The sequence below is a fragment of the Typopeltis vanoorti genome, chromosome 7 (genome assembly GCF_054136105.1).
Source record: "Typopeltis vanoorti isolate ZY-2024b chromosome 7, IOZ_Tvanoo_1.0, whole genome shotgun sequence".
In the NCBI taxonomy this organism is placed as follows: Eukaryota; Metazoa; Arthropoda; class Arachnida; order Uropygi; family Thelyphonidae; genus Typopeltis; species Typopeltis vanoorti.
In genome coordinates, this window is record NC_143555.1 from 95385037 (window position 1) to 95410796 (window position 25760).

Below are 25760 nucleotides of genomic sequence, written 5' to 3' on the forward strand. Positions count from 1 at the left end.
CCAAGATAAAATGTGCACAAATTCACATGGAGAGGCAAGGAATAAGAAAAGTCTCATTGACTATGTTATTGTTGATAGTGATGTTTTCTCCCTGGTGCAGGACACCAGAGTGTACAGAAAATTTGAAATTGGAAGTGATCACGATTTAGTCTTGAGCAGGATAAAATTGAATTTCATATTAAAAAGAATAACGTGTAAGAAGGTTTTAAAGCGAATAAAAGTTGAGCAGCTCTCAGATATGAACTGTAGACTAAAATACACAAAGATTATTGAAGAAAAAATGAAGGAGATTGAGAACAGGAACAAAACCTTGAAGAAAAGCATGATTGATTCAGCCAGAGAGGCATGTGGTGAGGTTGTCTGCAAGAATAGAAAAATCAGAACTCCATAGTGGACACAGGAAGTAAAAGAAGAAAGCATATCAAAAGTTCCTGGCAAATAAGTCAGGTTGTACTCTTAGAGAATACAGAGACAAATGTAAAAAAGCTAAATACTGTGTAAAACTAGTTAATACAAGTCATGGGAGGACTTTGGCAAGAACATCGAAAATAAATATCAAGAAGGTGGTAAGATATTCTGGAAGTTGTTGAAGAAGCTCAGAAATGGAGGAAAGAGTGCTGTAAAAGGAATTAGAGATTTTAAATTTTTTAAAATTAGATTTTAAAAAAGGAACTAAAGTGTACAGAGGATTTGAAATTGGAAGTGATCACTATTTAGTCTTGAGCAGGATAAAATTGAATTTCATATTGAACAGAATAACATGTAAGAAAGTTTTAAAGTCAATAAAAGTTGAGCAGCTCTCAGATGTGAACTGTAGACTAAAATACACAAAGATTATTGAAGAAAAAATGAAAGAGTTTGAGAACAGGAACCAAACCTTGGAGATTCAGTGGCAAGCCTTGAAGAAAACCCTGATTGATTCAGCCAGCGAGGCATATGGTGAGGTTATCTGCAAGGATAGAAAAATCAGAACTCCATGGTGAACACAGGAAGTTAAAGAGGCAGTGAAGAAAAAGAAGAAAGCATATCAAAAGTTCCTGTGAAATAAGTCAGCTTGTGCTCTTAGAGAATACAGAGACAAATGCAAGAATGCTAAACACTGTGTAAAACTAGCTAAACACAAGTCATGGAAGGACTTTGGTAAGAACATAGAAAATAAATATCAAGAAGATGGTAAGATATTCTGGAAGTTGTTGAAGAAGCTCAGAAATGGAGGAAAGAGTGCTGTAAAAGGAATTAGAGATGATAAAGATGACATGAAAACAGGAGAAAGAGATATCCTTGAAGTATGGAGTAATTACTTCGAAAAATTGCTAAATGAAACAAGCAGTCATGACAGCACAGTGGTAAAAAACACTGACCAGGCATGCAGGCAGGAATACATGTCCATACTTGAAGTAGAAAAAGCCATCAAAGGCTTGAAATGTGGAAAGGCAGCAGGAGTAGATGGCATTCGACCAGAAATGCTGAAGTATGGTGGTATAAAAGTCTTACAGTGGCTGCACTGCATAGTTCAGAATGCCTGGACAGAGGGACGAATTCCCGATGATTGGAGTAGAGCTCTCATAGTACCCATATATAAAAAGGGAAATAAAACTGAATGTGAGAATTACAGAGGTATTTCCCTACTGAGTGTTCCTGGCAAGATCTATGCAAGTATACTTGAGAAATGGTTGAAAAGAATTGTGGAAGAAAAGCTTGGCGAAGAACAAGCCGGATTACGATCAAATAGAGGCTGTCAGGATCAGATCTTCACTTTACGACAAATAGTGAAGAAATCATGGGAATATACCAAAGATCTGTATTTAAGTTTTGTCGATTCAGAAAAGGCATATGACAAGGTGCCAAGAGAGAAGCTATTCAATACGCTACAGTTATATTGTGTCAATGGAGCATTATATCAAGCAATACTTAGTCTGTATTTGAGTTGTAAGTCGGCAATTAGAATTGAAGGATGTACAGGAAGATGGTTTAATGTTAAATCTGGTGTGAGACAAGGATGCACACTAACCCCTCTGTTATTTATTATCTATATGGATCACATTATGAAGGAAAGTAGTATTAAACATGATATCAGAATTGGAGATGTTAATGTCAGCTCTTTGCTTTATGCGGATGATGTTATACTTCTAAATAAATCCACTACAAGTCTGCAAGATTCCCTGACTAAATTGAATAACTGTTGTAATAGATATGGTATGAAGGTCAGCATTAAAAAGACAAAGACAATGAAAATAGGCAGAATCATTGAAAATGTAAACTGTGTTGTGAATGGTGAACCTGTGGAACAAGTAAAATATTTCAGCTACTTAGGCACGATTTTTAGTGAAGATGGTAAATTAAATATAGAAATAGACAACAGAATCAGCAAAGCTAGTATGGTGGGAAGTCAATTGAATAAATTCATATGGAATAAGAGAGAAATTAGTCAGAACACTAAATTAGTTGTATACAAGACAGTGTTCAAACCAGTCTTAACTTATGTATCTGAGAGCTGGGTCAGAAGTAAAACACTTGACCAAAGACTAGAGACCGCAGATATGAGAGTCCTGAGAAAGATTAGAGGCGTGAACAGATGGCATCAATGGCAATATCATATTAAAAATTAGGATATTAGGAAAGAACTTGACATTGTCAGCATCCAGGAATGCGTTAGCAGAATCAATCTCAGGTGGTATATGGTCACTTAAACAGAATGGGCGAGGAAAGATTAGCAAAACGAGTGTTCTCTACCAGGTTGGCAGGAAAACAACCCAGAGGAAGACCAAGATATAGGTGGATTGATACGGTACAAAGTGCCTTAAACAATAGAAATATAAGATCTGATAATGTTGGAGACTTGACAAGTAACAGACTGATTTGGAGGAAAATTGTAGATAGGAAGTTAGTAATGATGTAAATTTTTCGTGTAGTACTATCATATCCTGTACATCCCTTGATGGTACATGGCAGAAATTTGATGATGATGATTATGTTCTACGTATGGCATTTTAGTAAATTGCCAATTAAATGGATGGTTTTCATTATAGTGTGAAAAGCTAGCCTAGATTTATATGCCAATTTCTTCTCCACATTTCTGATGTCCATTTTGAAGAATTTCTCCAATCCCTACCTGTCCAACATAACAAACAGTACAATTACAAAAGATTTTGTATACTCCAGGTCTCTTCTTTGGCTGATGAGATTATTTTGATGATATTAACATCATGGAGACTTTTTTGTAGAGGTTGAAAGGCAACTTTAAAGTTATATTGTTTGAGGAATTTTGCTATTTTGTCTATAACATTTCTGATGTAAGGTAAGGAAACTGTGCCTTTCTAGTCTTGTAACATGCGATTGTTATTAATAGTTCTGATGTTGTAGCCATTTTTTTTGAAGATGTCTTTAAAGTTATTTATTTATTTTTTTAATATCATCACTTGCTATCATAATGGCTATTTTCTTTTAGGGTTTTACTGATATCTCATGGTTTGCAGGTGGTGGTAGTTGGAACTGGCATGTAGATACTGACCAGTATTGAACTTTTTTTCTCATCATCAAATTCCTGATATTTACCCTCAGGTGATGTACAGGATATTATGATAGTACTACATGAAAAAGTTGCACCATTATTACCTTCCAATCAACAATTTTCTTCCAAAGTAATATGTTATTTGTGAAGACTCCAACCTTATCAGACCTTATATTTCGGTCTTCTAAGGCACTTTTTACTGTATCAATTCATCTACATCTTCGTCTTCCTCTATGTCTTTTCCCTGCAACTAGGCAAAGAAACTTATTTTGCTTATCTTTCTTCTCCACAATATAAAATAATGGTACAACAAACTTTTTTTCTGTATATATTAAAAGTAAGCTTTTCTACAATTCTACGAGTTAGCTACAATCTTTAACTGAGATGAGAACGTCCAGGAAGGAAATGGATCTATCGTTTTCTACTGTGATGTAAATTAGATTTTGTGATTTAAACTGTTAAGGAAGTCAGTGAAATTATGGAAAGTTTCTTCTAGGCCTGGCCAAATGATGAAAACATTGTCTGCATATCTCACCCATAATCTTGGTATGGTATAGTATGGTATCTCTCATTAGCTGTTTGTTCAAACCTTTCCATGTATATGTTAGCTAGGTGTGGACGAATTGCTACAGCCATGGATAAGTCTCCAAAATGTTCAAATAGCATTCCTGGAATTTGAAGAAAGTGTTCTCTAGATAAAGAAGCAATCTTAATCTTAGAAGAGAAATATGTCTGTTGAATCTTCAGGAATTCAGTACAGAATTTTTGACATTCGCCATGTCAACTATGGGAATGTGTTTTGGAGATATTGAAAAATTGAATAATTTGATTCTGCTGTGTTCAGGAGAGAATATATGAATTACTATTTTGTCAGCTGGCAACATTGTTGATTAAATTTACTTTTTAAGAGAATAGTGAATTTCTATTATAATGTAATGTTCTGTTTATTAGTTGAGTTTTCTGCTTTAATTGAGATACTACCAAATTCCACAAATCTTTTGGAAGGCTTTGCACTAAACAAAAGCCTTCCAAAAGATTAAATAATAATAATAATAAAACTTAAATAATATTCATATCTTCTTCTTTATAGCTCTTTTATCCTACTTGGTGCAAGGTCTGCTATGATTATGTGACTGTTAGAGACCCCAACTGGCTTGTTGTCATGGAGTCTTATATTGGGAGGAGGGGACAATTTTTATGTCTGTAGATGTGTGTGCCACAGGGCCAGTTTGCCATTCTGGGGTACGAAAAAACCGAATTTCTGGGTGAAAAAACTCCCTAACCTCTGTATGAGACTGGCTAACTCACCTTTAGTTGGAAGAGACCAGATAAAGGTTCCTCATGTCTTGGATGGGAATTGAACCCAGGTCTTTCTGACCAAAGGGCTTCGTCTATACTGACTGAGCTATAGAGGAGTTATTAAATAATATTCATACAGTTCTTTCAATTAAAGCAGAAAACTTTATAAAATTACTGCTTTCAACATTAGCCTAGTGTGTTTATATAAACTAGTAACCAGCACAAAGACATTATCAGTAACTAAAGACATTTGCATGTGCTGATATCTTGACGTTTAAAATGTAACCATGTAACTAACGACCTGTACATGTAACTGTACATGTAACCAACGATGTTCACCAAATAACCTATCATCCACAGTACTAAATATGCTGCAAGTTTAAAACATTTTATAGTAAAGCTGTAACTTAAAAAAGTTGAATATGGATAAAAAGAAATTCAAATATGAAAATTTTTATGTAAGTGTTGTGAAAAGAAAAACTATTTTCCTAATAATCACAGTAGTTAAAATCTTAAACAGCACTTACAGCAACACAAGCTACAGTTTGAAGTCAACTGCTAAAATTCTTACCCAGTTTTCTCTTTCAGTTCTTCAAGTCGTTGCAAAAGCTTGTCTCTGCTCATTTCAGCCTAAGAACCAAATGGGAGATTAATAAAAATTAAGACGTCATAGTTAGTTACATTGCAATTAATTAAAAAACTGCACCAAAATAAGTTTCAGTTTTGGGTGCTATATATAGGCTGTAGGATGGGTGTTCACAGTCCTTCACAACAATAGCTGTATGGACTGGAGCATTGTTGTGAACACCATGACTCAACATTCCTCATCTCTTCTCCTTTATGGCATTGTGCAGTTTGTGCAGGAGTGAAGCATAATATTCCGCATTCATGGTGTTTCCTTGAAGTCAATGAAGAGAATTCCCCAGCAATCCCAAAAGATTGTTGCCATGATCTTCTTGGTGGCCTTGGCTTTTCTACGCAGTGCTTCACCTGGTTTACACCACTCCATGGATTCCCTTTTGGAAAGAGGATCATAATAAAAGACCAAGGTTTCATCCCCATAACAATGGATTACAGCACTTCTCTCTGATTCGCTCGGCAAAGCTCTAAAAACTTGGAGGAACAGGTCACATGATGCTCCTTCTGAATTGAAAAGATAAATCAGGGCACCCACCTTGCACTGAATTTGGTCATGTGAAGCTTCTTGTGAATGATGTGAAAGATGGTTGTTATAGAAAGCCCCAACCTTGCTGAGACTTCTTTCAGCTTCAGTCATCTGTCATTGAGCATTCTTCCTCAACAAGAGACATTTTCCTCAGTTATGACTTCCACAGGTCGACCATCGTGAGGATCATCTTCAATGCTCTCTCTTCTTCCTACGAGCTTCGAAGACAACACCGTTTAAACGACTCACACTCTGTTACTCCCACCCCTAATCTTGTTTCATCATATTCTAATCCTTCTCCTTTCTCCATAAAATTTCTCTTTCACCTTCTACCCAAAGAATTCACTGCCCACCCTTAAAACCCAGGTTTTAAAATTTCACATACTTTACATCTTACCTGCAATTCTCCAACATCTCCCCCCCACCCCTTTTCTCTTCCTTTCAGTCATACTTCAGTAATATCGCCAGATGTCACTCAGTAAGAAACTATTATTATTATTAAAAGCCAGAGTCAGGAACTCATCAAGGGAGGCCATATCGCCGACATCAGTTGTCATACCCATTGTTCAATTCATTCCCACTACCTGCACTCACCACCTCCAATGGCAATCTATTCCAATCACACACCACTCTATGCGAGAAACATCTAGCTCTCACCCCCCCCCCTTAATGACATTCATTCTTAACTCTGAAGAATGCCCTCTCATCCTTTCCTCATTCTTCATAAAATGAACAATTCCATGTACTGAAATCCTGTATGACCATTTCAAAAGTTTATGCCTCAATCATGTCACCCCATCTTTCTTCTGTTCAGTAATGTCTGCAGTCTACAAATTATTAATCTGTCTTCGTAATCAGTATTCCAGAATTTTGATATCATATTCTCTCTCTCTCCAGTCAGAACGGTTAGCCTAGTGGCTATGCGCTTCGCAACCATATGCCTGGGGAAGGAGTGTCTTAGGTTCGATTTCCATCGATTACGTGAGGAGCTTAAGGATCTTCCGCAGCCATAGCCAAGTTAGCCAGTCTTAGGCATGGACAGCAGGGGTTTTTCCACCTGTTTATCTGGGGTTCTTCATCCCACAAGCAGGCAAACTGGCCCCGTGAACACACAAGCTGCAGTAACAGGATATAGTACAGCAAGGAAGGCAATGGGAAACCACCTTGCTCATAATCATTTCCCTAGTATGGTAGCATATAGCTACCCCCACCAGCTGTATGGCTGAGGGAATAGAATACTCTCTCCACTATATCAAAATCATCATGGAAACCAGAAGACCTATGTGTGCATAACAGTCCAAGTCTTATCAAGGCCTTGTAATGAGGCAAAATTACTTCCTTTTTAAACGTCAAGATTCATTTCAGCATAGCAATTATCCTGAGTTGTATCTGCAATCTTTGTTATATGGCCCGTGAACTTCAACTTTCACTACTAAACTCCAAGATCCCTATCTTGATCAGTTTCTTCTAGCATAATTCCACCAATATAATATGACACTGAATATCTCATCTCAAAGTGCATGACTTTACATTTACTAGCACTGAACTGAGCCATTTTCACAGGCCTAGTATTCCAGCCTATTCAAATCATTCTGCAAGTATTGCATATTAGCTGTATTTCTGATTACCTCCCTATCTATGCACTATCAGCAAACAGCTGTATGGGTCTTGTCAAATCCTTTCTATCAAAATCGATCAAGGACTGATCCTAGTGGTATTCCATTAGTTACCTTAAATCTTGTAGCCTCACATCCCCATATACCACTTTTTGGGTTCTTCATCTATCAGTCAGCTATCTTCTTATTCACACTAATATTTTAAAATTCAATCTCATAGTCTTCAATTTATGCAACAATGTTCCATGCTGTATTCTGTCAAAAGCCTTAGCAAAGTCCATGAGTACCATGGTGTATCCATTCCCTTATCTAACTCAACAGTAACTTTATTATAGAATGTGAACAAGTTACTAAAATATGACCTACCCTTAGTAAATCCATGCTGTTTTTGCAAAGAACAGATTCTCTGCCAACCCATTTCTGAAAGAGAGTCCTAACCAACTTTTCCGAAATATTTACCACCACTCCTGAGATACTGATTGGTCGATAGTTGGATACATTGGTCTTTGCACCACCCTTGTGCAATGGGGTTCTTTTCACTCCTGTGGAATCTTTCTTGTTCTGAGACTCAAATTATATAGCCAGGCCAAAAGAATAGGAAGTTTAGCTGAACACTCTTTTAGCATCTGTGCTGATATCCCATCAGTTCCTACTGCAGAATTCTTATTCAGTTTGTGCAACAGCTCTAGTACTTCTTCCTCATACAGTAAAGAGGTAGCAGTGAGTTCAATGTTGCATATACCAAGTTCATAGCTTTTAGAAAAATGGCTACTCATTAGCTGAACAATCGCTTCTGCATCAGTCACCCACATACCATCTGCATTCAGCAGAGTTATTCTTTCAAATTCACTCTTTCTTTTACTTAAAGCATAACAACAAAATTATTTTGAGTTGTCTTTAACCAGCAGAACAAGTTTCATTTCATACTCAAACTTAGCTTTCCATACAACACTTGTTAATTTTTTGGTCTTGCTTATAATTATCATAACTGACATCATCCTTATGCACACGATGTTCCTTACACATCATCTTTTTCTTACAACTCTCTTGATTCATTAGATTACACATTCATTTCACTACTGCTCTATTTATTCTTTGAGCTCTAGGAATACCATTCTGATATTGCATCATTTAAGTATTTTTAAACATTTCCAACACACTGTTGATATCCTTCCCTAACTGATACCATGGCACAGAATCCATCATACTCCTCAGATGGTCACATAATTTCCTGCTTTGTAGTTCAGCAAATAATCTTTTCTGAACATAACATTCATAAATTAGCCACTTCCCAAGTGAGTACCACATTATTACTGTCACCAACCAGAAGGAGAATAGTTACATCTTTTAACTGAAATCTCCTCTGACACTATAATCAGATCTAACACTCTTTGACCCCGAGTTCCTTCTGTCACATGCTGCTTGAGGAAGTTGTCTCACAACAGCTCAATAAATTCAGTTTCATTCTTCTCATGTGATTTCACAGCTATCCAATCAATGTTTGAATAACTAAATTCCCCTAACATGATTATTCTTTTGGCGACTATCGTTTCTATTTGGTGATACATTTCTTCATCACTAGCAACTGATCCACCAGGTCTGTAACAACACCCCACTGTGTATTTAATTTTGTTAGACTCCACCTCTCACCGGATGACTTCAAACTCACTGCCGCATGAAAAACTGTTAGAGTTTAATTACAGTTATAGGTCTCAACTCTAAGTGGATTCAAATCATCTAATAGTAGTTAGTAGCGGCATATGTCCTTCTCACCTGTCCTGCTTATACTTCCTAAAAATACTGTACCCTTTACACTTGATATCAGTTACTATGTAAGCCTCTGATAGCCAGGTCTTGCTAAATGCCTACAATCAAATAGTAAGAAAGATGTCTCAATTGATAGAAAATCCAAACAATGAACAATTAGCAAAACAAAGTATAGAATATTCATTGACATAATTTCAAATCAAAAGATAGTTGGGTATACACCTGTATATATTGATGTATTAATAGCTGTATATTCCTATAACTTACCAGCAATGCTTTCTCACATAAGCTTGTAGTTTGTTCCAAAGCACACTGGAGTTCCCTTCCTATTCTTTTATTCTCTGATTCAAGATGCTTATTTCTTTCCAGTACTACCTGCAATTCCTTAGAACTACATCCTCCTCCTGATAATCCAGCTCTGTCACCACAATTGATGATATTATCATTTTGAAGCAGCTGAATCTGAAGTTGTTGAACCTAAACAAATAGCAAATCATGCTACTTCAATGAAAATAAATATACGAATAGTGGGAATTAAGTACTAAATAAATTTTAACTAGAATGGAAGCTCTTACCAAATTCCGAAGACGTGCCAACTCTGCAGCATGTGGATCTCTGTTGATAATAGGTTTGTTTTTTATTTTTTTTGCTCTGTCAGCATAACGAAGAGTGTTCAGAGTTTCATCTAGATTTGAATCTGCAGGACTAATGCAAGCAATCATTACAGTATGGCTATTTCCTCCAAGTGAATCTGAAAAGAAATTTTAGTAAATCTCAATTCTTTCTATATGTTTTGATTTTGTCATTTATTCCTGTTATGTATACTGATAGGATGTACACGATACTAGAATAGTACCACATAATTAAATTTACAAGTCGCATCTTACATTGTAATCTTGTGGTCTTTGTCTGGATCTTCTCCCAGCCATCTTGACATCAAATTGCTAACATTTAGCCAACTCCATTCTGTAGATCACATATTCAAGAATGTGTGATCTTGCTCAGTTCTTTGCTATTGGCTTCATTTTTAATGTCATTCTGTTCACTTACTCAATTTTTCATAGAACTTTCATATCTATGGTTTTTATCTTCAGAATAAATAAAGAATAACAGAATAAACAAAGCTAGTGTGTGGCATTGAGCCAGATGAATAACTTTTATATTAAATAAGATAGAAATTAAGTGAAACACTAAACTAGCAGCCTACAAGACAGCTCAGTTGTCATTCCATTATCTATTTATATAATTCACCATCTTCACTAAAAGTTGTACATAAATAGTTGAAATATTTTAATTGTTCTATAAGTTCTCTGTTGAGAATGCAGCTGAAGTTTTCTATATTCCTACCTGTTTTTATAGTTTTCTAACATTTTATTGATTTTCATACAAATCATAATTGTTTCAACATGCTTTGGTTTTGTCATTTATTCCTGTGATGTACACTGATAGGATGTACAAGATACTAGAATAGTACCACATAATTAAATTTACAAGTCACATCTTAAATTGTAGTCTTAAAGCAAAAAGAGTCCTCTGGGCATGTAATGAATTTATTTTGGTGTATAAGATCATCGTTATTATTATACAGGCACCTCCTTGGAGTCCAAATACTCATCGCAGGTGACCCAATATATCCATACAATCTATTATATCTCTTCTTGAACCCATTAACAGACAAAGCATTTGCAACTGACTCTGGCAACCCATTCCACTCCTTCACAACTCTACAAGCAAAAAACCTAGTCCTCACACCCCTACTAACCACACCATTATTCAACTTCCAGGGATAACCCCTTGTTCTATCATATTCCTTCTTTTTCCTCCTATCAACCAACTTCTGCAATCCACAGACCTTCAATCTATCTTCATAGGGAACATTCCACAGGCCACTCACCATCTTGGTCACTTGACTCTGAATCCTCTCAGTGCTTCCTCATCCCCAAGAAACCCAGGGAACAAGACTTGATATATCATTAGAAGAGCAGTATACAAGCCAGTGCTCAGAGTAATTTTAACTTAGGGACCTGAGGAAAAAAAAAAAAACAGTATCAAGACTGGACACTGTACATATGAGGGTTCTGAGAAAAATTAGGCAAAAACAGATGATACATAAAAATTAAAAAATGAAGGTATTAGAAAGGAACTGGACATTTTTAACATTCAAGAATGTACAAGAAGAGCTAATCTGAGGCCATTTAAACATAATGGGAGAAAAAGGTGAGTAACACAGACCATTGATTTCAAGATGGTAGGAGAAAACCACCTAGACAAAGACCAAGATTTAGGTGGATTGTTGTCATTAATAGTGCCTTACAAATAAAACATTAATAGGAAGAAACTGTTTATAAGATACTAATAATAAGGTAAACTTCATTATGCACTATTATCCTATGAGGGGACATGTCAGGAACTGATGAACAGTTAGAATAGCTTGCATTCTTGTCTTATATGTGATTTAACAGTAAACCATCTTCCTGTACATCATTCAATTCTAGTTGCTGATTTATAGCTTAAGCACAGGCAATATAGTGTCCTCTGTATAATGTCCAATTTAGGGTATATAAGTATAGTGTTTTGAACAGTGTTTCTCTTGGGACCTATTAATATGCCTTTTCCATATCTACAAATTTAAATATACCCAATTCTCCATTTACACGGTAGATTGGTTCTAGAAAAAATCGTGTAAAAAAAAGGATGCAGTGCATATGAAAAAACAGATACTTTCTTTACACACACACACACACACACACACACACACACACACACACACACACACACACACACACACACACACACACCTCTTAAAGAAAGTAGTGTGTCACTAATAAAACAGAAATTCAAAAAGGTCCAAATACACCTGCACATAGCGTTATTAGTTAAATTTTATTTGCCATCACTTTCTGAAAGTAACCACATTCTTTTGTGTGAGATTGGAATTAAATCACTTCCATCACTTGAAACACTTTGGCCATCCTGTTCATACTGCAATGGCAAAACGTTTTTTTCAGTAATTTCCAATAATTCTGAAAGTTGATTTTTTTTTTTTTTTTTACCATGAACTCATAATTAATCGTTGAAATCCTGTTTTGACTAGATTTTTGTATAATTTTTCATATCGCATCATACATGACTTCAGTTCACGTTTAAACTGTTCAACTCATTCAGTATTTGGATCATGTGTAAGAAAATGACTTTTCACTTTTACTAGCCATTTGAAGCTCTTCTTTAATTAATCCTGCAGTGAGTAGAATCTCTTCATTATCATCATCACTTTTTTCTTTTTCATCGAGATTCTGAAGGACATCTTCTATTATTTTGTCATCCCTAACCATCATTTCTTCAATATCTGCAGATGAAAATTCATCAAATCCTTCTCCGCCAACTGCATATGCTAATCTGATGATATTGGGATATTCAGTTGTATGCAAAGGTACAGGACTTTTCTTTTCACACATTCTGGCGAAGTAGCTTTTCAGTATGCATTTAAAGTTGATGGTTTCAATTCTGATAATGCCAACTTAACAAGTTTGATGCAATCCAAAATAGAAATCTCGGTACACAATAAATAACGGAAAAAACTCACGTAGAAAGATTATTTATTAGTATAATTTTCGCCTGTGTGTCACAGGCATCCTCAGTACATTAAGCTCAAAATTAAACACTAACTGACAATTCCAAAAAGCGCCACCTAAGTAGCTGGTGTAAGATAACTAAAAAGGTCAATAACTTTCCTAAAAAAAAAAAAAAAAAAAAAAAAAAAAAAAAAAAAAATTAATATAATAAAAAGTTAGGAAAGATTAGTTGATTTGTAAAGTACTATCTCCCATAAAGGGGACAGACGTAAGCCGTCGGATCTGTTTAAGTTAGGAGAATGAAGTAGAGTTTCACATGTTTCTTTATAAAGGCGTTCCATGAGAAACTGACTTTTGTGAACTCTTGTCTTTCTCCAATGAACTCTGTGTCTAGTGAAGATGGCATGTTCAGAAAGTCCAGACTTTTCAGGTTTAAAGTATTCAATATAAGATTGGTGTTCTTCTTTTAGTGTTTAATTTTGAGCTTAATGTACTGAGGATGCCTGTGACACACAGGCAAAAATTATACTAATAAATAATCTTTCTACGTGAGTTTTTTCCGTTATTTATTGTGTACCGATATGTCTACTCACGGTTTACCTCTTTTAAAACCAAAATAGAAAATTTCTTCCTCACATCAATAACTGTCAGAAAATTATCCTTATCTAGTTTATACAAAATGTATTGGAATGTTCTTTGTATGTAGTAAGTTTTGAAGGTGGCAATCACACCCTGGTCTGGTGGTTGTATTAAGTGGCAGAAAGCAAAATTCTACATTTGGGTGTTGTAAAACAGGATGGAAAGGCACATTGTCTATAATCAATGAAACTTTAAAGTCCAGATTTTTTTCCCATCAAATAGCATTTAACTTCTGGAACAAAGCATTGATGGAACCATTCATTAAAAATTTCTTTTTTAATCCAATCTTTTTTTTACCTGCCTTCAAGTGCACTGGTAACATGTTAAAATCCACACCTTTCATTGCCAGCGGTCTTAGGGATCAATTAATGAGTAGTTTTTAACATGTTAACTGCGACAATACTATTTTTTTTTCCCATCTTCACAGGCCACTGGGAATAATAACAAGTTAACCTGTGAAAACAGATACGTATCACATGGCTCTAGCAGAAAGTGTATGTGTGAGGCACACTGCAGTCAAAGTGTTAATATATGATCTCCTGAAGCATTGCTGCAAAATAATAGAGTCATATGATCCTTAGCTGCTTTAAAGCCACCAACACTTTTTTTGTGATTTCGCTATATAAGTTCTACTTGGCATTTGTCTGCATTCTGTAGCATAGAGTAATCCCTGATATCTAAAACATCAAGGGAGGTTCCCCAAAAATTCAAGTTTAAGTACATATATGTACCATACTAGGAAATGATAATTATAATGGAAATACTCTTTTTAACAGAACTGAATTCAAACAGAAATTTTAAAAATAAGCACCATTTGAGCAGTGTTAAATCAAAATATACAGTGTAAAAATAGAATTGCTTATGTGAAATAATTCATGTAAAAAAAAGCCATGTAAAAAGAGAATTGGATGTACAGTCCTTTTCACATTCCCATGATTTTTTGACTATTTGTCTTAAAGTAAAATGCAGTCTTGTTAACTCTTATTTCACTCAGACCTAGCATGTTCTTTCCAAGTTTTTCATAAACTCTTCTAAGTATACTTGCATAAGTTATCCAACTAGACTATAGATTTAGGTATAAGAAAAACCAGGTGGTAATTTGTTATATCTGTACAAAAATGACAGGAGCAAGGAGCATCAGAAACAAAGGGGCTGAATTTGTTACGGCTTGGATTGTTGGCATTAGTGAAAGCTGGCTATCAGAGTCAGATGTAGTAACTAGAATTGAGTGTAAAGGTTATAGTATTTTTAGGAAGGACAGAATAGATAGGAAAGGAGAGGTGGGGAGTACTACTAATGATATCAGATAACTTGAGTCCTGTGGACTCAAGTTATCTGATCTAGAAACATATCTTCTTCTTCTGCAGCTTTTCCCACTTAAGTAGGGTCGCTGTTTGTAGTGAGTCTCCTCCACAACCTCCTGTCTTGGGCTGTAGCCACATCCAAGTTCTCCTCCACTATCTCTTCTTTGGCTGTCCATGCTTCCTCCTCCCCTGCACATCCATCTGCATGACCTTTCTTCCCACATACTCTTCCTCCCTCCTCATCACATGACCAAACCATCTCAACCTTGCCTCCTGTATCTTTGCTCCTAAGTTCGTAACTTTCACCGTTCCCCTTACATAGTCATTTTTCAGACGATCCTTTCTGGTCACACCACACATTCACTTAAGCATTCTCATCTCTGCTGCTTCAATCCTGCTGATGTTATTTTTCCTCAGGGCCACAGTTTCTATAACATACGTCATAGCTAGTCTCACTACTGTCCTGTAGATTTTGCCTTTTAGATTGATCGGCACCCTCTTATCGCATAGCACTCCAGCCATCTCTTCTAAGTTCATCCATCCTGCATCCCACTTCCTTCTCGGCCTCATCATCCTCTTTCATTGATGAAACTAAGTATCTAAAGTCACTGACCATCCTGATGACATTTCCTTCCAGCTCCAGATCTATCTCCTGGCTGCCACCCACTTTGCAACACATATACTCTATCTTATTTCTGCTAAGTCTCATACCTCTCTCTTCCAGTACTTTCCTCCCACTTCCCAGTTTAGTTGCCACCACTTCTCTTGATTCTGCACACAGTTTACAACATAGTCCGAGGTGCGTCTTCTCTCACCTCCTCCATCATAATATTAAACAGGAAGGGACTTAATGATGACCCTTGATGCAAGCCAACTATCTGGAAAACTTTCTGTCTCTCCCAGGCAGGTCCGAACTCTTGTCTTCACATTTCCGTAGATCTCCTGCACTAACCTGACATATTTCTCCAGTACCTTCTTCTCCCTCACACACCTCCATTCTTGCCTTGGCACTCTATTGTACACTTTCTCCAGATCAATAAACACCAGATGTAGCTCTCGTTGTTTCTCTCGAAACTTTTCCATCATCTGCCGTAACCCAAAATAGCACCTGTTGTTGATCGACCAGGCATAACGGCAAATTGCTCCTTTGCAATCTCCATCTCGTTCCTCAGTTTTACATCAAGAACCCTCTCTAGGATTTTCATTGTGTGGGACATCAACTTTATTCCTCTGTAATTTTTACAGTCTTGTGCATCCCCTTTACCCTTGTAGATGGGAACAAGAGTACTTTTCCCTCCATTCCTTGGATATATTTTCCTGTTGACAAACTTTTATTAACAGGTCCCACAGCAGGTCAATTCCCTCTTCCCCCAGTGCCTTCCATGCCTCCACTGGGATCCTGTCAGGTCCCACCAATATTCCATTCTTCATCCTCTTTATGCCTCCTTCACTTCCACTCTACTAATGTTCTACACCATCCCCTCATAAGGCTCCCCATCTTCTCTGTGAGTCCTTGCATTTTCTTCATTCAAAAGTCCTTCAAAGTATATTCTCCATCTGTTTCTTATATCCACATCCCTCCTTAATACCCTTCCTCCAGAGTCTTTGATCTGCCTCACATGTTGCTGGGCTCGCTTCTTTAACCGCACCTGCCCTTAACCTGCAGTAGCCCTCGTCCACTTCTCTCAGCTGTAGGGCGATGTGGTTGCGTGTCGCTTAAGGGGTACGCCCCTGTATCACTTTCTTTTCAACTCATATGATCATAGCTAGAGCTGGCAGTGAAGTTTTATGACCGGATGCCCTTCCTAACGTTAACCCTCGTCATTTATCCGGGCTTGGGACCAGCACCTATTGGGGCTAGCTTGCCCCCTTCGGTGGCTGCATAGCAAAATGACATAGCAAAATAGGAAAGATTCACCCCTAGCCCTCAAATACTCTAATAGCATTGGGGGTAAAGAGCAAGAAGAGAAGAAAGAAGCAAAGAAAGAATGGGAGGGAACAGTCTACAGATAATATAACAGATGTATATTATTACATGAAGTAAGGCATGGTGCAGCATTAGGTACCTTGGGTTTGCCATGCCCGTACTCACTAAAGTGAACTCATGAGGAAGATCTAGAAACATATGAAACTGATAATAATAATAATGTCTCATGTAGCAGTGAGTCTGAGGCTATATGGCACAAAGTGGAGGCTAACAGGATGGAATATATGCTGCATGCTGATACATACCTGCAAGTTCAGCTGCTGGAGATGATGAACCAAATTGACCTGATGGATACTAAATGAGTAATCATTATGGGTAACTTAAATTATCCAAACACTGATTGGGTAGAAGAGAAATCTCATGAGAGTTTATTGAGCTGTTGCAAGACAACTTCCTCAAGCAGTGTGAAAGAAGGACCTCAAGGTCAAAGGTTAATAATGTGGCAATTTTACCAGTTGGTGACAATGATTGTGCCATATTGTCCTAGAAGGAGTGAATTACATGCATGAGTCAATTAAGACAGGTTATACACTGAAGTATACAGCTGAAAATTATGACAAATTCAGTAGAATACCATCAATGCATAGGAAACTTAGAAAGGGTGCTTAAATGAAGTAGTATCTGAATGTGTCCCTAGAGTTCAAAGAACAAATAGTGTGGGAGTAAAATCGATGCAACCTTATTAAGCAAAAATTCAGAAGAAGAAGAATGATGTGGAAGGAATACTGTGAGAATAAGTAGGAGAGGGGTTATGAAATATATAAAGCACAGGCCAGACAAGTTATTCAGAAAGCTAAATTACAGTACAAAAAGAAATTGGTAGTAGAGGCTACAGGAAAACCAAAAGAATTTTTTAATTATGAAAGTAAAAGAAAAAAACGAATGTGGAAGAATAACTTTAGTAAATGCAGATGGTACCCTTGTGTCAGAAGCTGATGAGATTGTTCAAATAATGAGTGCTCAATTTCCCAGGAGCTATCAACCAGGTGTATGTAACATGCTGCACAGTTCTACTACTAAATTGGATGAAGAAACAGGCATGCACCAGAAGCAGGTAGAGGAATTCTTGCACAACCTGGATATCAATTCAGCAGGGTAGATGGGATATCTGCATGTATGCTAAAGGCATGTCAGCTGACTTGGCTAGGCCTTTGACATGTTTATATAACTTGAGTTCAGCTGAGGAAGGAAAGATACCACAGGAATGGAAAGAATATATGATAGTCCCATTATACAAGGGTGGTGCAAAAACTCAAATTCTCTGACTACTGACCTATCTGTATCTCTGGTGTGGTGGTGAAGATTTTAGAAAAGTCGATAAGAATTCACATACAGAAATGGGTAGACAGACAAGCTAAGGAACAGCATTTCATGTTTTAGAAATTTGCTCATATTTTATGACAATGTTATGGCTGGGTTAAACAAAGGGAATGAATACACTATGACACTGTGGGACATTGCTAAGGCATTTCATAGAATACAACATGAAAAGCTGTTGCATAAACTGGAGAACATGGAATTGAAATATATACTCTTGACGTGGATAAGTGGATGGTGAGATATCGCAAAGTGGTACATGGAGGGTTCTGCCAGATTTAAGTTTTCCAGTGGTGTACTCCAAGGATATCAGTTCTTGGACCATTGTTCAATTTATACATGAGTGATATTTGGAAAGATCTAACATATGTTTGATTGTTTGTTGATGATGCAAAGATAGGCACAGTAATTAGAGATGCCACTGATATTTTGAATAGCTGGAAATGTGGGGTATTATGATACAAAAAATTGATGAAACCAGGGATCTTGGAGTTATGGTAGACAGGAATTTGAAGTTTAAAGGTCACATAGTAAAAATTGCAAATACAACTCAGAGGATAACTGCAATGTTAAAATGAGAATTGCTTCTTTATAAGGTCTTGATACAACTGTACCTAGGCTACTGTGAGCAGGACTGGTCTCCTGGGTTTGGAGGGGATAAAGAAAATGTGGAAAGGGCACAAAGAAGAGTTACAAAGTTTATACTGAAATTATGGAATGTAAATTATGAGGACAGACTGAAAATATGTGGATTGCAGACTTCAGTATACAGGAGAAAAAGGAGGTGATATGATAAAGGTCTATAGACTTCTGAATGGATGTTATGGAATATTACCTGATGAAATTTTTCATTATATGGAAGGTGGGGAGAGAATATAGGGACATCAATGGAAGTGAAGTTTATACATGGTTAAGAAAGGTTTAAGAGCTAGATTTTTCTCTCACAGAGCTTGTCTGTTGAAGTAGTGAGTGCATCTAATATGAATGAGTTTAGTGAAGGTATGACAGTATGAGTGATGTATGTCCTTTCTCAACGAGTCCTTGACTCCCTAGGGGAGTCATAAGTTATTATATAATAATTTCTATATTTTAATAGCCTTTCAATAGCCTCCAGAACATTTTGTTACTTTCATAACATTTATCTTCTATAATCTCAAAGTGCAAATTACTTTGAAAGATTGCTAAATAAAACAGGTCGTGACACAACAGTAGCTGGCCTGGTGAGCGAAGTAGTTCATGCTTTCTCTCCAACCAACAGGCAACATATTCAAATCCTGCTGTGTGCATGGATGCTTAATTGATTGTCGTTAGCTGGCTGAGAATGTTCAAAGTATTATAGATGTACAACATTTCATAGATGGGACTAGAGACAGCAGATATGATAGTTGACTACAGACTATGGAAGAGAAGAATTCTGAAAAAAATTACAAATTAGATGGCATTCATTTTCATATGATGGCAGCATCATATGAAAATGAATATACAATATTAGGAAGAAACTTGATATTATGAGCATGCAAGAATGAGTCAAAGTTAATCTAAGGTGGTATAGTCACTTAAGCAGAATGAGAGAGAAAAGGTTAGCAAAACCGGTGTTTGATCAAGGGCCAAAGACCTCCCTGAGGAAGAGCAAGCTCTGCATGGATTAATGCAGTTAGAAGTGCCTTAGAAGACTGAAATATATGATATGACAATATACCCCTCCCCTTGAGGGTATATACTGCTTGGACACCATAGTGTGAGGAACAAACAGCCATGGCACCCATCTTAATAAGATGTAGACCCTCCTATTATTGCGAAAAGTGCAGCCATCCTACAAGGCATACTTTCCACAAGTGTACATTAGAAATCAATGGGAATTTTGGACCATTCTTCGTGAAGGCACGTAATGAGGCCTTGGATTGTTGTGGGAAGGATGTCCCTTGATCTCACCTGATGTTCCTGTTCATCATAAAGGTGTTCAAAACAGTTAGATCAGGGCTCTGTGGAGGTCAGTCAAGTGTGGTGACATTCATGTCTACAAACCGCACAACTACAGCAGCAGCCTTATGACACAGTGGCTTGTCTTGCTGAAAGAGAATGGTCAGTTCCATAGAAATGCCACAAAGTAGGAAGCATTGCATTCCAGAATATTCAGTACCTCTCAGAGCTCAATATTTCTGCCACCACAAACAGAGGTCTGAGGCTAAACCAAGAGAAACAGGACCATACCATCACACCACCTCCAAATTTCATAGTTGAGGTTATGCACTCTGGTAAGAGATGTTCACTGGGCTCCACCCACACCCATCCAACTGCTCGGCAGAAAGAGTAGCATGATTTGTCACTCCATAACACAGTATTCCAAGCTTCCATGTCCCACTGAAGACGACGCTGCATGTTGGTTCAGGAAATGTGGACTTGCATATTGCAATCCAACAATGGAAATCCATGTTGTGAGCCTTGGTTCTTAATGTTTTTTGTGCAGATTCATGTTCCAGTCAATGCCTGGAACTCCACATTCAACGTGTCAGTGATGAATGGTGTTTGTACACATTATCCTTCGTAGCACCCTATGGTCACATTCGCGAGTCATCCATCTCAGTATGGTATCACTGATTGTTGACCTGGGATGACCCAATCTGCCGAACGGGTAGGACTACAACATGCCGTCCTATCACAATACCATGAGGATGTCCAGTGACTTCTTTCTAAGCAGTATATATATATATATCAGGAATTTGATCCTAATGATGGTGACACTCACTGTTTCTGATATTTGTTTTCAACAAGAACCAACTTTTCCTTTATATTAGCTACACTTTCATTAATGACCCCAAATAGTTTTTGATGTCCAGTTTCTTCTTTTAACAAAATTTAACTTCACTACTTGAAATTGCCTGCCATATCAAGAATTTTATCCTCATGTTCAGTATTAAATATTATAGGACTTTTCTTTCCCTGATCACGTTTGTCTGAATATAACATGTTTTTGTTTTCGTCTTGAAAACATCAGTTACGTCAATATGGTATTTCTGTTATTGCCATCTCTTTTCTATTGATACTTTTTTTTTTATAGTAATTAGTGATGATTTTCAATTCTATTAAGTTTGAGATTCCAGTTGCACTCAGAGGGTCTTGCTGAGCCTAACAACCCCTCCCCCCCAACAACAACTGACAATATTGTATTATGTATTATCATATTTATCTATGGTTTAAGCCAGCATAAAATACAATTTGATTGGCCAAGTAAACTACCAGCACATTCTCATTTGTGCAGTTTGAGGATGGATACCAAATAAGATGACGAGCCATAGGTATATATGGATTGGATATTGGGTCAGAATTGATCCTGCACATTTCCTACAGGCTATGTGGTCAAACTTCAATCTTAAGTAACCATTAAGCTTTGGTTTTAGTGAAGAAAAAAAATACAATTTGTTCAGTAAATTGCTAACCCAGCTCATCCTCTCATTCCTTATTCAAGTAGATATCCATTAATCCAGAAGATATCCACTTTGTTATTAGTTACAATGGTATACCCAGTCAAGAAATAATGTTCTTAACATGTCACAATTTTGGTAGGATGCGCACTTCTTTCGTATTTGTTTGGTGTCAGGTTGCAGTAGTTATTCTGAGTTAGGTTTTTGAAAGGAGAAGATAAGAAAGAAAAAAAAACTTATTTAAAAAAGTGGCATATGTATTAAAAATTGACCTTTTGTCTTAATTCATTCTTTCAGCAAGATGTGAAATTAATAAATTTTCAAGAGTCAGATTACAGCATTAATTGCCATTTTTTAAATTAATGATTTATACAGCACTGAAAGCTGGACCAAGATCTCACAGATATGGTAGTTCAACAATGTGTTAGTTATCATTTAAACATTTGTATAAATGACAAAAATTGTTTTGTCTCATTCAATTTTCCTAAGTAACTGAATTCACATTGTTCCTTCTGTAGTACAGTGGAAATAATATTACGGAATGTCATTGTAAACCTTTTCTCAAGACAAATTGATGATATTTATCATTGAAATTCAACATGTATTTTAACTACTAACCCTGCAGTAGACGAGTAAGCTTAGAATCTCTATATGGAATATGACTACTCTCATCACATAATGCACTGATGACATTTCCCAAAGCCAATAACCCACGATTGATATTCACACCTGCAAGAAAATTAAACAAAATTAAATTAAATAGTCAACAAGAAAATTAAATTGACACACTGTGAAAAACTATACGCTATCTGTATTTAATTTTTTTATAATTAAGTATAATAAACAGACTGGCAAAAAAATAGCAGTATTAGTAAAATTTTGTGAAACAACTGTTCTCAATAGTTAGAAGGTTCCTTTTAAGAACTACTAATAATGTCTATATAGCAAGTAACCAGATATGCACATCTTCACTTTGTAATTTCTTTAAGTATCTATCACCATCTGTTTTTGAATTCTAAAATATAATTCTTGATTATTTCATATAATTTTCAACTGTTTCACCATGTTCAAAATTTCAGATTGTTCCTTGACCAAAGAAGTTAGTTTTTGAAATGGAAAATGCTGAATCTTAAAGTGGAAAAACTCATTTAAATGATGCTGTCTTGCTATCATTAGTTAAGAAAAAAAAAATTTTCACTTAGCAATCTTGTTACCTGACAAAATGACTTGATAATCATGCTTCTACATTGTTAAATTCTACAGGAGCAAAAAAAAAAAAAAGACACTGTAATTATCAATTTCATATTACAGCCCTGATGAACCTTCAAAATCATCTTTTCATTTTCTTCCTCCAGTTTTACCTATAACTACAGAAAGCAAAGGCAGCCAACATTTACAAGTAAATAATTTGTGAACATAAGTTTTTATTTGTAAAATTTATATTACTTTATGATTTTTTTTTCTCATGAATGCATACAAATCTCTAGTATTTAAAGAATATCTTACAGAGTATATTTTAAAAACAAATCATCATAAAATTTAATTTAATCCTGCAAAGAACTACTATAGTGAGCATCCATTCAATAAAGATATGAGCCATTCGTTTAGGATTGAAATTTAAAAAGGCAGTTGTGTTTTGGGGATATGATATAGGAATAGAGATTAAATTGGATTGGTTTCTTTCAAATTACTAAGACCATAAAGTCTACATTTTAAGCTGTCAGCTGCATGTACCTCTCTAGGTTTAGGTGTAAAATGCACCTATTTTATGATTTTCCAAAATCGTTTCCAACAGCTGTTAGAAAAATTGAAAATAAACAAAAGCATTCACTATACATTCTTTGCAAGTACTTATCAGGAATTTGATAATGATGATAAAAATATTCTAAATCCAAGATCTCAAAGAATCATAACATAGGTGCATTTCACACCTAAACATGCAGAAGTACATGCTAAAACATCAAATCCACAAGCATTTGATATGGATTCTCATCCATATCAAATGCTTGTAGATGGGAGAAGGAAATATAAATAAAAGCCTTCTGCTGTTTTAAGTTTCAATAAGAAGAAGCTACATACTAAGTTTGAAGATTATAGCTCTTTTATTCAGATAATTGAAAGTCTGGTTTGTAATCTGGGGACAGGAGCAAAATTGTATGATACTATAAATTATAATAACAGAAAGCTGTACATCAACCGCATCAGTTCCAGCTCTCCCTATTTACATAAAATCCACAAAAAATAGTTAAGAAGGCCACAGGAATAAGATACTCCATAAAAATGCCATTGGTATATGTATATAATTATAGCATCAAAAGTTAAAGTAATAAAAGGCAAAAACTAAAATTCTTTATTGGTAAGAGATTTAATTTGGAGATTCAGGGAAACTAGATCAGGTTGGTAGGAATGGTGAGAATCGATGTATAAGAGTGATTAAGATATGCAATTGTGATAAGGATAGAATGTGCTTAATCAAGGTGATTATGATGAAAAAATGGACATCTAGTAGGGATATGCGAGTTGTCCAAGCTAGGTCATGCATACTACAGAGGCAAGTATATGAAAAGCCTGTTAATAACTTATGTCAACACACAAATGCTAGGAGTGTCAGGAACAAGAGGTAGAGATTGTTGTCTTGGTGACAAGAGGTAGAGATTGTTGTCTTGGTGACAAGAGGTAGAGATTGTTGTCTTGGTGAATGCAGTGTCCTCATATAAGCATTAGTGAGGCCTGGCTCTCTGAGGCAGATATACTAACTGCCTGTGAATCAGGTTTAGGAAGGAAATACAAGATTGGGAGGGGAACTGAAGATGCTGCTAATGATATTTGATGATTTGAGTCGAGGTACCAGTTAGGGTAGAGTAGCAAATGCAGATGAGATTGTTCAACTAGTGAGTACTTATTTTGTTAAAAGCCACTAGCCTGGTGGATGCAACATGGAGCACAATGATACCCATACACTTGATGAAAATTATTGTTCCTTGCTTTCCTTCTCAGGAATACATATCCATACATGAAGTAGAAAAAGCCAGAATTTGACTAGAAATGCTCAAATATGATTACACTGCATAATTCAGAGGACCTAGTCAGAGCTCATGCTCTTAGAGATACAGAGAAAAATGTAAGAAGGTGAAACACCGTGCAAAACTAGCTAAACAAGTCATGGGAAGACTTTCCATAGAAAACAAATATCAAGATTATGGCAAAATTTCTGGAGGTTATTGGAAAAATTGAGAAATGGAGGAAAGAGTACTGTAAAAGGAATCAGAGATAATAAAGGTGACATGAAAACTGAAGATAAAGATATCCTTGATGTATGGAGTAATTACTTCAAAAAATTGCTAAATGAAACAAGCAGTGACTGCACAGCAGTAAAAAAAAACACTCAACAGGCATGCAATCAGGAACACACATCCATACTTGAAGTAGAAAAAGTCATCAAAAGCCTGAAATGTGGAAAGGCAGCTGGAGTAGATGATATCTAACCAGAAATGCTCAAGTATGGAGGTATAAAAGTCTTACAGTGGCTGCACTGCATAGTTCAGAAGGCCTGGACAGAGGGACAAATTCTAGACGATTGGAGCTCTGGGGAATAAAACTGAATTTGAGAATTACAGGAGGTAAGATTTATGCAAATATACTTGAGAAATGAAGGTGAAGCACTAGAAAATTGTGGAAGGGAAGTTTCTTGGAGAACAAGCTGGATATAGAAAACAAAGGTTGTCAGGGTCGGATTTTCACTTTTAAGATATAGTTGAGAAATCTTGGGAATAAAACAAGGATTTGGATTTAAGTTTTATAGATATGGGAAAAGGTTTATGATAAGATGCTAAGAGGAAAGCTGTTCAAAACACTAGTTATATGGTATAAATGGATCATTATATCAAGTAATACAAGTCAGCAGTTGAACTGAAAATAGTACAGAAAGATGGTTTGATGTTAAATCAGGTGTGCGACAAGGGTGCACATTATCTTCACTGTTATTCATTATCTATATGGATCATATTATGAAAGAAAGTGGTATTAAACCTGATTTCAAAATTAGAAATGTTAATCTCAGCTTTTTATTGTATGCAGATGATTTTATACCTCTAAGTCCAATACAAGTCTGCAGGAATCCCTGACTAAATTTAATAACCGTAATAAATTTGGTATGAAAAA

General features: G+C 36.1%; 1 protein-coding gene across 2 annotated transcripts in view; it reads right to left on the reverse strand.

Annotated features, from left to right (window-relative positions):
* LOC150104880 (chromosome-associated kinesin KIF4-like) overlaps window positions 1–25760 on the reverse strand; it is a 282861-nt gene that overhangs the window by 172489 nt on the left and 84612 nt on the right. For both annotated transcript variants that reach the window (XM_090396035.1, XM_090396036.1), the window contains exons 6-9: window positions 22218–22328; window positions 9934–10109; window positions 9626–9835; window positions 5382–5440 (exon numbers count right to left, since the gene is read on the reverse strand). In XM_090396035.1, coding sequence (XP_090252161.1) covers window positions 5382–5440; window positions 9626–9835; window positions 9934–10109; window positions 22218–22328 — 556 coding nt within the window. The remainder of the gene's footprint in view (window positions 1–5381; window positions 5441–9625; window positions 9836–9933; window positions 10110–22217; window positions 22329–25760) is intronic.